Source organism: Perissodus microlepis, chromosome 10, assembly GCF_051167445.1.
Source record: "Perissodus microlepis isolate ML-2025 ecotype Zambia chromosome 10, ASM5116744v1, whole genome shotgun sequence".
Lineage (NCBI taxonomy): Eukaryota > Metazoa > Chordata > Actinopteri > Cichliformes > Cichlidae > Perissodus > Perissodus microlepis.
Window position 1 is genome coordinate 19,913,965 of NC_140470.1, and position 13,907 is coordinate 19,927,871.

The window sequence follows — 13,907 nt, forward strand, 5'->3', positions numbered from 1 at the left end:
CCCAAAACAGGAACTAACAACTGGGGGACGGAGACGAAGACTTAAGAAACTCAAGATATAAACAGACCTCAGATTATAAAAAGTAACCACAACTCAAGACTAAAAGCTCAAAAACTTACTTAAAATATAAAATTCAGAGAGCCATAAACTTTCTAAAATGCAAAACTAAGTTTTTCCATATTTCTTTTTGCACTTCTTCATCTTCAAGATGAATTCCAGCGTCACTCCCTTTCCCGAGCAGCTCAATTTTTCAAACAATCAACACTGGAGTTCAACATAACATCAATTTTAAGATATGAGCTGTTGGCTGTTTGGAGAACTGAATGCAAATGCCTCTCCGTAGCTTCTATGTAGGTTGATTTCTGCCAGCCCTTTTCTCTGTATGACCAAATTTCTCATAAGTCAGAAGACCATTCAGTGAGTTCCCAGATTGACCTTAATATGACTGACTCTTGTATCACCCAGTCACACTGACTAGCCTGCTCAGTTTTTTAGCATTCTAGCCAAATGCTACCTCATGAGACTTTTGGAAAAAATGCACATACTAAATCACAGTCAGAGCTGATGGATTGGTGAATTCCTAATTATGACAGTAGCATTCCCCATACATCATGTTGATAAAGTTACTTTAAGGTTACTTGGCTCAACTATAAAGGTATGCAGACTTGAGGTGGATGTAAAGTTTGATCGCAGTTTTGATACAGCCACATCAAACCTGTGATTACAGATTCCGCTGGTGGAACTGAGAGAAGCAGTGCCAAATAGTGTCTAGATGATCTATCTGTGCTCACATGGCAGGTCCAACAGAGTTACAGTTCTTCTGAAAGACCTCTGCATGATTTACATTGCGCCACAAAGTGCTGACAAGCCTCTCTCTCTCCTGTTGGGCAGTCTGCAAACTGGGCTGTGTGGATGTGGATTTACATTTACACCATTAATCATGTATAGAGCAGGTTTCATATTAAGGCAAAATACCATAATCAGGTGTATATACGATACATTGATACCATAATGTGTTACAGGCAGATGTGGCTGCACATCTGCCTATAACACTATGCAATAACACTATTTCATCTATTTCCTCACGTCATCTCCCACATCTAGATATACCACAGAAGGAATCACAAATAAAATGTTTTAGCAGCTCCAGCTGTATCAAATGATCTAAGTCAGGCCAAAAATACATTGCATCTGTTTTGGTGCATCTGAAAGGTAGCATCAGTTTTAGATGTAAAATGATACTAAAAATAGGGGTGAGGTGGAGCCATATTGCACTTGATCAAATGCTTAAGTTAAATGAATACTCAAATTAAATAAAAAAAACATCACAATACAAAAATGATAACAAATACGCACAAACAGATGGATTTTATTTGTGTCCTTCAAAGAAGAAAAATGCCATTCATGTATACACACGATTAGTTTACAGTGGCCCTGAAGGTACAAATGCACTGCGTCTTAAGAAAACACCAGCAAATAGAAAAATGCTCAAAAAGCACACAAAACACACGGGACGTTTGGGGAAACAACAGTGTGATGGACCAGCTGCAGAAGTGACAAACTAGCAGTTAATAGCAAACATGAATCTACAGTGTTATATGAATCATCTGATTAAAAAAAAAACACCGTGCGTGTGTCTTTTTCACATCTTTTCTACAGTCATTGGTCCCTGACAGCACAGATGACTCCTCCACTTCTGTGTATCATGTGTATTCGTGTGGTTTGGTTTCTTTCACGTGTGCAGCTGTGCTGTCACATTACTGTCTTCCAAAAACACTCCATTGTGTTTTGTGATTTCCTGTTTCTATTGTGGTTTGTGTGCTTTTACAGTGTTTTTCTGTTTGCTGGCATTTTTCTTAATTACTTAATTACTGAGATTTCAGCCCTAACAGAAACTTTACACACTTGTATAATACCTTAAAGTGTTTCATTCTGTTCATATTTTTTATTCAGAGTCAGCATTATCGCCTGCTTGAAGTTTTGTATCACACCCCCTCCCATTGTCTCTGACCTCTTTTCGATTTTCCATTCCCCTGTTTTTGATGCGTCTCCCCTCTTCTCCTCCTTTCCTCTCACATACTGTGCTCTCTCCCCTCTCTGTAAATATATGCACTACTTCATCTGTCTTGTTTCTCTTGCACTCACGCATCAGCAAACACGTTGGTCAGAAAATCATTTTAAAGCCAACAATGGGAGGGGGAAAAAAGACACTTTCATTAAACAAGAACATCTTTAAGGTTTTCTACCTATATAGACGTTTCACTTCTGGTTGTTTTGTTGTTATTTCTAGCATGAAATTCAGCACAAGATCCTAGGACAAAAAGATTTTCTGTCACAAATCAAATGTTCAAAGTGTGTCTTTAACAATAAATTTTAAAAAATACCCTCAACAGCTTCTCTAATTATCTTCCTGTCAGAAATATCAGCCTCTCCAACAGCCAATAAGAGTAGGACCAATGACAATCTCACCAATTCAAATCGCCTTTCCACCTCAAACTGTAACAGCATTTATCACCCGAACTCCAACTACTACCCATATACTGGCTCTCCAAAAGGTAAAGCACCTTCTACTTAACAGCATGTTTTACTGCTATACACAAACTGAACCCAGAGAGCCAAGTGACAGTTTTTTCACTTTGATGTTCACTTTTTCAGTCTTCTCACTTGCTCCCTGTTACCTTTCATTTCCTCCATCTCTCTGTCTAGTCTCCAGGGTGAGGAGGTTTTCATCTGGAGGACAGGAGGATGGACTGAATCATAATATAAACAGGGTAAAAATACATCTGTTGCTTCTTCCTGTTATATTTTAAGTGAGGGTTAATATTTAATGAGCCAGTTAATTAAATGCTTCTTTCCAGCCTCACTTGACATGATACAAAGTGATGCCCCTGTACTCCTCTCTTCTTCTGTCCTCACATCCATCCTTCGCTTTTATCCTGCATTATTCCATCACCATCTGTCAACTCATGCACCCATCCCACTCAATCAACTCTTATTACTCCATCTATCTGTCCTTTTGTTCCACCTTGTTTTCCCATCTCTCTTTGTTCCTCCCCTCTGCTCTACTTTCCTTCACTCCATGCAGGGAATTGGCAGATTGATCCTGAAGGAGGAGATGAAGGCACGAGCAGGTTGTCACGACAATGACCAGTGGGGTAGCAGACACAGCTCCCGCTGTAGCAGCAAGGAGGCGCTGAGCAATCTGGGATACAGCTCCCTTAATGGCTGTAAGTGTGTGTGTGTACATGTGTTTATTTACATCTTGAATATGCCAGTAAGCTGATCAACTTTATTTACCATGCATTGTCACATGACAGTAGGTTAGGCTCGTAATCTTGTCTTTAGTATGATGAATTTGATGTGGGATTTTTTTGCAGATATATTAGTAAAAGTCTATATTGTAATTCATTATAGAAAAAACAAACTAAGTCTGATGATTTTAAGAGGTGGTGCCATGGCTATAAGTTGATTAGCTGGAGTAAAGCAGAAATATTCAAGTGGATGTATTCTGCTTTTTTCTTATTTTATGGTGTATATATATAAATACTGGTGAATGCTCACATTAAACATGGCTAAAGTTTGAAATAATGAGGTCAACACAGGCTTCAGATGGCTCTAAATGCACAGTTTTTTATACTCGTATTTTCATATGACGTCACTGAGAGCAAATATCCCTTATATGGTCATCTCAGGCACACAGGACTGTGAGCAGCGCAGCCTAAGTCATCCGTTGTTCAAACGGTTTGTTTTTGCGGGACAGCTAATGAGAAGAAAGCTTACTTAAAAAGACAGGAAAAGGAGCCAAAACAGACTGTTTTTATGGCAATGCTACAAACACCCCTTTTATCTGGTTAAGTAGCGAAAGTCTATCTATTGGTTGTTCCCTCATTTGTTCCAAATATCGGAGAGATGTCTCCCTGTCTACGGGATAAACCATCTCTCTAAAGTATCTCAGTATTTACTGGACTCCATTGTTTTATCTTCTGTTTCCCATATGATTTATGTAGTAATAAAACATTTAACGTTTGCATGTTAGCATTATCAGTGTGACCATGTTAGCATGCTGGTGTTCATAAAGAATTTTAGCTTCAAATAGTAGCTAGCGTGGCTACGTCCTTTCTGTCTCTCTTCTGGTGGAAGGTTAATGATGTTAAGTTTGCATGGCTTATCGATATATTCCCAGTCCCTGAAGTATTTTATTTATTTATTTAATGTTTAAAAGGTTTGAGGCTTTAGTAGCTAAAACAACATTAGTTTTGGTTTGGGCTAATTCTGATTAGGATGCAGTGACCGAAGGTTAGATGTTAGAAAATAAATGTAGTTTCTTTTATAGCTGGAACAGTGTTGGGTGTTGTACTGTTTGCTGACCGAGCCTGAGCAGGTGGGGTTTTCCCGCTTCTGTGTTAACTCTTTAATTGATCCCATTCCTCATTGTGTTCAGCAGATAACGGGAGACAAAGATGGAGAGATTCGGAGAAAGGCAAAGAAAGCGTGCGTTGTGTTGTGTTGTGCTGGGGGTCCAGCAGGAATAAAAGGAAGCCTGTTAAAGCGGAACAAAGAGTGAACACTATAGAAAGTGTATAGATATAAGGGTGAGAGAGAGAATCAGAAGCTAAAGCAATTTGGAGCTGTTGAGAGAAGATGTCCTACGAAGCCTTAGAAGTAAATCAGGGTCAGAGAGCGGTGGAAAAAGAAGGAAATGAGCTCTGTCCACAGGGAGGTCACGGAGAGAGAGAGAGAGGTATGAATAATGTGGGTGCTCAGTGCTGTGTAATCACTATGGGTTTATGGTGCTTGCTGTTATTATACTGATTAGAAAATCCTGACAGGCGCACTCTCATCTGTTCTTCAGAGGAGGCTAATTCCAAAATGGGATGTTCACCATTTTTCAGAAATGGAATGAACTGCTACAAACTGACTGACATGCTTGGTGACTTCCTCTCACTGAATTGATTCGGACCATTTTTATCCACGCTAGCAGCGTGACCCTAAGGATGGCAGTATCTGTCCATCAGTTAGTTAGTCAATCACTTCGGTCTAATATATCTCAGCATGGTGGTATGGCCATGACAATTTCACATTTCATGTTCACCAGAGGATGACAGCTGGTAAACACATTTATATCATTCTCAGTGATGACCTTAAGTCATCAGGTCAAAGCTTAAGTTAATTACTAGAAAACAACTGAGCATTGCAGTTGTTTTGTTTTATTCTGATTCAGCCTTCAGAGTCATTGATTGTAGATTGTTAAGTGATTGCATAATCATTCAAATGTACTTAAGTGTGTACAGGATCAATAATTAATATTCAGCAGTGATGCAGCTGTCTTAAGTTTAGCACTAATACTAGAGAAGCAGCTGCATTTAAATTAGTACAAAACTAGCCGTAAAAGCGCAAGGTTAACAACTAAGTGCTTTTGATTTATTATTATTATTTATTATTTTTTTTTTATAATAAATCATTATTATCTTTGATTATTTGTTCAGTTTAAAGACTTAAAGATGTTTTTACAAGATCCTCAGCTGTAGTTTTGCTTTGTAATTAGCAATTGCTAGCACGCTATCATGCGAAACTAAGAAAATCGTGGCTGCTAAACTTGTTAGCGTTCTCACTGTAATTATTTCACCATAGTGACAGAAACAGTTTGCAACTACAGTCATTAGCAAGCTTTGCTAGTAAGTCATTATAATAAAATGGAAAAAAGGGAAAGAACATTTTCCTTTATTTATTTGTTTGTTTATCTATGTTTGAGAAAAATAACTGCAAAACTCTATTCAAAATAAGTACAGTGGGTATGTGCCATAAGCATATAAATATCTAACGTGCTGCATGCCTATGCACATAGTGCTTCATATTTTAAATGATGTATAGGTCTTGGTAGTGATTAATCCTGCATGCAGCTCTTCTTAGGGACATGTTCTCACACAGCTGATGTTTCATAGACATCTCCCAAAACAACTGGCTTTTTAAAATATGTATACCCTCGCCACTGAAAACTAATACTTTTACTATGTGGTAGATTTATTAACCCTACTTAACAGAGTGTGACATCTGTTCACGTTGTCCCAGCAACTGATATGCATGTTTATGCGCACACTAAACCAAAAGACCAACATGGTCCACAAAGGACAGCAGCATTGTTGCAGCTTTAGTCAGTTTAATGGATCAGGATGAAGAACATCTGCTGATTGCCAATGCTTTTTAAAGACGAGAATGAATATCCCAATATTAACTTCAGCTATGCCTTTGTTCTCACACACTGTGCATATAATGTATTTTTCATGGGTTTTATTTTGTCAAATGTTCAAATTCATTGCATTATATTTAACATGCAGTCCTCTTCATTTGGTAGATATCCTAATTACTATTACAATTTCAGTATTTCAAGATATATACAACAGAATGCCTGGATTCTTACGTGTGTTAAGTAGGATGTCATGTGCAGAGGAGTAATTCTATCACCAGATTGGCAGAAGTATAGGAAGACAGACTGGACTCACTCTGTTGTCAATGTCTACGCATGGGACAGTGTGAAACGTAATTTCAATTCCTTTGTATGGCAAGTACATTTGAAGAAATTGACAAATAAAGTTTTCTTCTTCTTCTTCTAATAGTGCATATATTGGACAGAGGATTGAAGATGACGATGTGAGGCAGGAAGAAAAGAAAAGATTGTGCTAGGGAGATGGAGATAGATAATTTGATGTAGTGACCTCCTAAAGTTCTCTTTGTGTCCCATAACATACTATAACTTTCTCACTAGATTCCACAGATCACTGCACGATTTGTTCCTCAGTGTTTTAACTGAATCGGAGATGGATTCAAAATCCATCTTGCCATTTTTCTTTAGCAGTATTTTATTCTGCTCTTTACTAGCATCTTTTTTCTGGGAAACAAGTCCCTCCACTAAAGTGTTTATTGAGCTAAAGTTCTTATTCTAAATCATTTTAAAAAACTGCATTTTTGGGGCTTGAGACAAAATTTTCACAGTATGAAACTGGTGAAATTACCATAATTTCATATGGCCCCTCTCTTTTGTTTGTCTGTCTTTCAGCTCCCAGGTCCCTCTGCAGCGCTGACAGCGGTGAGTGGTTCATCAATGTGTTTTGATCTGCTTGTTCATCCCAATGGGAGCCGCGGCACAGAGAGCCGGCTTTTCCCCTCATCTTCTTCATCCTGTTAGTTCTGCTGTGACAGCAGCAGAGCTTTAAGTAGGAGATTTTTATCAGTTCACACTGATGCGTGCACAGACACCTCTATCTTATGAGTTACGGGTAGGAAGATGAATGACAACAAGGCCTGTCTTTATTTTTTTTTCAGAAGCTGCATCATCCACAGTGATCTGTTCTATAAGCTGTTGTTACATGTGACAATATTTTTAAAGATTTTGGGGAATTCCGATGCTGTTCTTCTGCTTTTAATAGTTATTAATGTTTTAAGGCATTAAAGTCCAAACTGGGCTTCCATATTTGTTTTTGAAAACTGTGCATTTGTGCCCAATAAAGTAATTTTGATGGTGCACTAAATACACCAAACGTTAGCTATAAAGATTCAAAGATTCAGTTATTATAGTGAAGGAACAACAAAACAAAAATTGTGATACATGAGATGCTTATGCTAGTAGTTTTTTATGCTGGCAACAGAGCAGTACATATCTGAGATGAACACTGACTATACATCATTTCTTGTTGAGAAAGAAAGTAGTAGATGACAAACTCATTATAGTTCAGCATTTTACACACACTGTGCATTGCCAATACACAGCAGCCTGTATTCTGCTGCATCATGGTGTTTCGCCAGGGCTCTTTGACATTACAGGGTAATTTAATTCCTTTCAACACCAGAGTAAAAGAGAGAGGGAGGAAGGATGAACAGAGGAGTTAGAGGGAGGAGTGGAAAAAGGAGGGAAAATCTAGTGACAGGGGAAGAACAGGAGCAGGAAACAGTGATAGTGAAGTAAAGGCAGTTGATAAGCCAAATGAATTGAGAGGAACAGTGGGATTACACTGCCCTCTGCTGCTTCCACTGCAGCAGTGCACACAACAAGTGCAAGGATGCCGGGAGATACTTGGTTGCCACCAGTGGTTATCACTGATTACAAGACAGGTGCTATGTTGGTATAAAGGAAGTAATGCAACTCTTTTCTGCAACTTAAAAGCCATCTCAGATCACAGCTTGGGTCTTTGAGACATTGTGTTGTAGCCTTGAGATTTCAAATATATGAAAAAAGAGCACTTCTGCTTTGAATTCTTATATGAAACGATAGAAAGTTGATCGGAGGCCTTTTTCCAAACTCCCAGCAACATGTCAGTAACTCACTGTTTGAGCTATTGAGATGAGAGGTTTCAAGCTCAGAGTTGGGTGAAAGATATTAGACAGAAAAATGAGCATAAGACAGAAAAACCATTAGAATATCACTTTTCAGACATGAAAACATTTCTTATGTAAGACTTCAGTAGAAAAAAAGTGGAAAGAAAACCTGATGAAACAGCAAAATATAGCTTCTGCTCATTGACAGAAAAAAAGCAAAATGTTTTTCCCCCATTTACCCACAGCTCAAAACCCATAGCTTTCTTAAAATCAGATACAGAAATGTATTTGTAGTTTATTTCTTGCTGTATTTGACAAAATCAAATTAAAAATTTTGAAGCTGTGAAGTAACCTCTTTTTTCCCCCCAAAGAAATAATTAAATAAATAAACCAAAAGCACCACAGACAATAGAGGCAGTGTACTCTTGATTCTAATTTAAGTGTGTCGGTATCAGTTTTCATACTTCATGTGCTTGTTTATGTGTTTTTGTTTGTTCTGCCAGACTCCTACATTGCCAAATCAGCCTCGTTGCCAGGCTACGGCAGAAATGCACTGAACAGGGTAAGGAATCAATGGGTTTTGGCTGTGTGTGTGTGTGTGTGTGTGTGTGTGTGTGTGTGTGTGTGTGTGTGTGTGTGTGTGTGTGTGTGTGTGTGTGTTCCGGTTCTTCCTATCTTGGTGGGGACCAAAATCTGAAATTTACTATACTGGTGGGGACCAACAGCCTTCGTGGGGACCAAAATCCAGGTCCATTTTTCACACTCAAAATGTGGTTTTAGTGTCAGGGTTACAATTGGGATTAGGCATTTATTTTTGATGGTTAGGGTAAGCGGCTAGGGAAAGCATTACGTCAATGAGATGTCCCCACGAGGATAGCAACACCAGATGTGTGTGTGTGTGTGTGCGTGTTTGTGATGACTCGCCTTGTGTTTGGAGACAAAAACCAAGTTCCCATAATTGATGATTGCAGTCCACAGATAATGAATGTAGGTTTCCTCTCAAGAGTCAGAGAGAGAATAAGACACACATGGCCATTTGCTAAACTGTAATACATTGCAAAGTCCTTCATTTGCTACTGACCTGAAACCCATTTGTATCAGTTGCTTCTTAAGGCCAAGTGAGACAAGTGACATGATGCTGTCGATACATTAGTGTGATAAGTTGTTAGACTAAAAAACACTAAAATATTGTAAAATATTAAATGTGTATTTTTATTCCATGTTTTCCTAAAATGCACTTTCCTGTTGCGGCAGCCTGGGAGTGTTGGTGGAGATTATTACCAGTATGACAGCACTAATGCAGTTAATTGGCAGATAAGAGGTAAGCCTATTGCTCAGCTCAATCTGCTTACTTGAGTTTTTCTCTTGATCTATTGCCTACCTTAGCACATGTTAGTCAGAACTGTTGGAACAGCAATTGTCAGTGACTCCTTTTTTTCTCCTTCTTTTCAGAATATAAGGTAAGATCCAGTTGCTAGTAAGAAGTAAGAAAGTAAGAAATCTGTTGCTGAGCAAAGAGTGACAGGTTTGTATCAGTGGATAAGAATGATGATGTTGCTTCTTTAATCTGAATAATGAATTAATCTCACTCAGTAGCACCCACTTCAGCCAGAGAAATTGTAACGGTGACAGACTCATTTTACTGACAGCAAAGTCAAACCCACAAATAGACGTTAACAAAAGCTAACAGTACCAGCCTTGTCTTTTTATGGCAAGATAAGTATATTTGTACTCATGAATATGAGTAAACACAGGCTGACAGTACTATGACAGTACTCTCTAAGATCAAGCTGCCTAATTGGAAAGTTAATAATAAATAATAGTCATGTATTGTGTATATACTAGTGCATGGCCATTCTCCAGTATTGTCTGGTCTGTAGTTTTTCTCCTTTTTAGGCAGCTGCTAGGCAACATGGTATCTCAACATAGCATGCATAATTCAAGTTTTGTGGTTAAAAAATTGCATGATATTGTCGTGAAATTTTAATCATATGACGCTTTTAAGGTGTTATAGGCACATAAACTACAAAGGCATCAGTTAACTTGGTAGGTGGTTGCTTGGCAACATGATGATATCACAACACCTGCTATAGATGAGAACCTTCAGGGAAGATTTTGGTTGCTCAAATCTTGATTGCGTAGCTATTTTGTATATAATCACAATAAATATATATTTCTTCTTCTTTTTAGTTTTTATGTAACAATGTTACATGTTGGTGTCACATGCTGTATCCTGAAAAAGCTCCTATTTATTTTGTACTTTTTGGCACTGAATTAAAAATACATGTAAAGTAAAACCGTTCAAGCTTTTTTTTTTTTGTATTTAGATGATTATAATTTATAGCTCAGGAAGATCAGAATTGTGCTGACAACAGACATCAGCAGACTTGATTATGCTGCGTAATTATTGTAAATAATTCTCACTTGTTCTTTACAAGTCATCATTTTAGGATAAAAAAGAAAATCAACCGAGAACTTCATTTCTTAACATTTTCATTGGTGAAATCACAAATTTGAAAAAAATAAACTTAATGTTCTTTTTTTTCTTCATATGCAGTTTTAGGGGTTGTTGGCATTGTAACTGCATTTGACCACTAGAGGGTAAAACAAATGCAAAATGATTCAGATTCTTCTGATGCAAACATGTTAAAATATATACTGAATTTCCAAAATTTTTACTGATGTTTTTGTTTTCATCCTCATTCAAATAATCATTTTCAGTAAAGAATTTAGAAAGCAGTCAGCATTTAAAGTCCTTTTAAGTCCTTTTAGCGTTTCATACTTATTTCAGCTAAATCACCCATGGTGCATTTTGATGAGGAACCTTACAGGAATATTAATAATAAAACAACCCCTTTGACAGGTATTAATAATATGTTTTCTTTCTTCATAAGATCTACCCATATGAAGCCCTTGTGGTGTCAGTCAGAGGGCAGCAGCGCCTCCCCAGTGATGTGGACCGAGCCAGACTAGAGGTGACCTGTTATAGGACCCAACTCTTTCACAAAGTCTACATCAAGCGTTGCTTTTGATCTTTCAGACTGTGATGAAAGCTCTCAACACTAAAGAACAAAAAACCCTGCAGTGTCCCTCATGTTGGACACAATGAGCACTGCAGATGTTTTACGAGTCATAGAGCAGCAAAGAAAGCAGAATACAGAGCCTTCCTCTAAGCACTAAGTGGCAGATGTTGTTGCCCGTAGCCTCAAACAACCTGCAATGTAAAGCTGAATGGACCGACTGATCATTAGCAGAGAAAAACATTTAAAGCACAGTGTTCCCTGTGTGCTGCACTGTGCAAAAGTCCTGAGTCACCATTCATTTCTTTATATTTTGCTAACAAAATGGGAAATAGGTGCAGTGATTTACTGAAACATGTGCAAACGTAAATGGATATAGAGTGCACAAAGCAAAAACAGAGTTTTTACAGTTCCAAAGAGCTTGAACTTTCTAGGCCTCTTGAAGGACATTCAAAGATTTTGACTGCCTTTTGTTCAGTTGTTTGTCAAGATGATCCCGCACTGCTTCAGAAATGTTGAATTCCAGGCTCAGGTACAAGGAGTGGACTAAGAAAAAACTGCCAGTGTCCTAAGAAAAAAATTGAAAGTGCTTCTGAAAGCCTGGATAGTTATTGCTCAAACCACTTTAAAATTACGAGAAAGCCTGGCTACTTAAAAGCAAACTTTATAGAAATGAGGGTGACTCGATACTTTTGTATAGTACTGTATGTCTTTTCATTTGGTACTGTATCAGCAAAGGTCACTACTTATGAATTTTAGAAACTGTGCAATTGGTCGTGTCACATTATTAATGTTTTTTCTCTATTGTTTATTAAATGTAAAAATGAGATTGTGTTTTAATCTTCTTTGTCTCTTCCTGCTAACAGCGTCATCTCTCCCCAGAGGAGTTTTATAGAGTCTTCAGCATGTCCATGTCTGCCTTTGACCGTCTTGCTCAGTGGAAACAAAATGAACTGAAGAAACAGGTCAGACTCTTCTGAGAAAAGTCAACAGATCCTTTCACTGAACCCAGCTTGAGTCCATGGCTCAGCGGAAGAAGAACTGAACAAAATAAGAAGGCAGAAGAGAGATGTTCTTGGCTTGTTGTAGCTGCCGTGTGTTCGGACTTCTTAAGCAATGTTTGTGAAGTCTGCCAAGTGGGCAAAATTGAGGAAAAATCCCCACCAAGAAGGGAAAACTGAGTGGTAGAAAATTAAAAGAGGAGCAGAGAGCTTCACTGGAGCTACCACGGGTTGCTTGTGCCTCTCCTACCAGCAGATGGCAGTGTGTTTACATAAGCGTTACAGTTTTTGTCTGAACTACTGATGTGCTTTTTAAGAAACTCCAGGTCTGCCAAAAAACGTGTATTCTTATGAAGTATGTCAGCTGTTCTAGAATCTAGTTTTAGGGGGTGAGAGTTGCTGCAAAGTCTGATAAACTGGGAAGACAAGAAAATGAGCACTGTGTGATTCTCAGCATTGGGGTTACTGAACATGGTGTATAAATAATGTGTTTTTATAATGTGCACATCTTGAAAACCAAAGGTTTTCGTCTACATTTTTCAAACAACATGTTTGATTTTTGATGTCAGTATTTCTGAAGCCATATTACACACTTCTTTTCTACATGTGCAAGCAGACTGGACAGTCCATTGACGTTTGCTTTGAAATGACATTTGACATAAATGAGCTGCGTCATAGCTCAGAGCTGGGAGGTGTTAGTTTAGAAGTGGGGGTTTAGTACTATACACTTTAAAATAAGATGTGTGCGTTTCACTTGTATATGGAAATCCAAGTTTTTTGTTCGTATTTGCAGTTATTCTCAAGAAACAAGCCCGAATTTCAGATGCTGGACTACAGTTGAAACACAGTTTTTCTGACGTGTCGTGTATGTGTGAGGGTGTGAGTGTATGACTGACGATGGTAAACAGTTAATCAAGATTTTTTTTTATTAATATTTAAAAGCCATCTGAACAAAGTGAAGAACTCTGAATATAAGGAATGCCAAGAAAGGAAATATTGAAGGAACAAATATGAAAATATGAAGTAAAGGTTTGTGTTTGTGATTAACAGATGCAATTTGTAGTGACTGAGCTGAAAGTGGTCTAATTAAAACAAAAGGCACTGGATAGCTGTTGCAAAGAATGACTCAGGTTTGTTTTAACTGGCTGTAAAAGATGAAGTAATGCCGTTGAACCAAGTGGAGGGTTTTTGTGTTTACAGGCTGCAACAATTAATCACATATACAACGTTTGCCTTTTTGTTTAGGAGTTTTCATTTACAGCCTAATGTCTTTCACTGCTACTCTTAAATAAATGATGCACTGATTTATTTAGTGTGCGGTATTTTTTCCAACCCTCGAATGCAACTCAATAGAAGTTATGATGTTATCTGTTCTATGGTTTGTATTTTTAGACTTCACTGACACAATCATTAATCAAGGGCTCATCTTTAAAGTGCTTTCACCTGGACCTCTCTTATCTCTCAGAGTGTTCAGTTTTACTGCAGATCTGGGGGTATGGAGAGCTGCTTCCTTATCTGGAAAATATAGGAATTTTGATAAACGCTTTAGGAAAGTGGAGGACTATCAGTGAATATA

The 13,907-nt window shown here is 37.9% G+C and overlaps 1 protein-coding gene across 3 annotated transcripts in view; it reads left to right on the forward strand.

Annotated features, from left to right (window-relative positions):
• LOC146379361 (actin-binding LIM protein 3-like) overlaps nucleotides 1–13,639 on the forward strand; it is a 58,475-nt gene extending 44,836 nt beyond the window's left edge. For 2 of the 3 annotated variants that reach the window (XM_084940576.1, XM_084940577.1), the window contains 7 exons: nucleotides 2,418–2,555; nucleotides 2,707–2,771; nucleotides 3,086–3,227; nucleotides 7,055–7,084; nucleotides 8,814–8,872; nucleotides 9,565–9,631; nucleotides 9,763–11,279. In XM_084940576.1, coding sequence (XP_084796702.1) covers nucleotides 2,418–2,555; nucleotides 2,707–2,771; nucleotides 3,086–3,227; nucleotides 7,055–7,084; nucleotides 8,814–8,872; nucleotides 9,565–9,631; nucleotides 9,763–9,788 — 527 coding nt within the window. In that variant the 3' untranslated portion in view covers nucleotides 9,789–11,279. Of the gene's footprint in view, nucleotides 1–2,417; nucleotides 2,556–2,706; nucleotides 2,772–3,085; nucleotides 3,228–7,054; nucleotides 7,085–8,813; nucleotides 8,873–9,564; nucleotides 9,632–9,762; nucleotides 11,286–12,196 lie in introns of those variants that run through there. The other variant, XM_084940578.1, reaches the window with a different exon arrangement.
• Nucleotides 13,640–13,907: the final 268 nt, after the last annotated feature.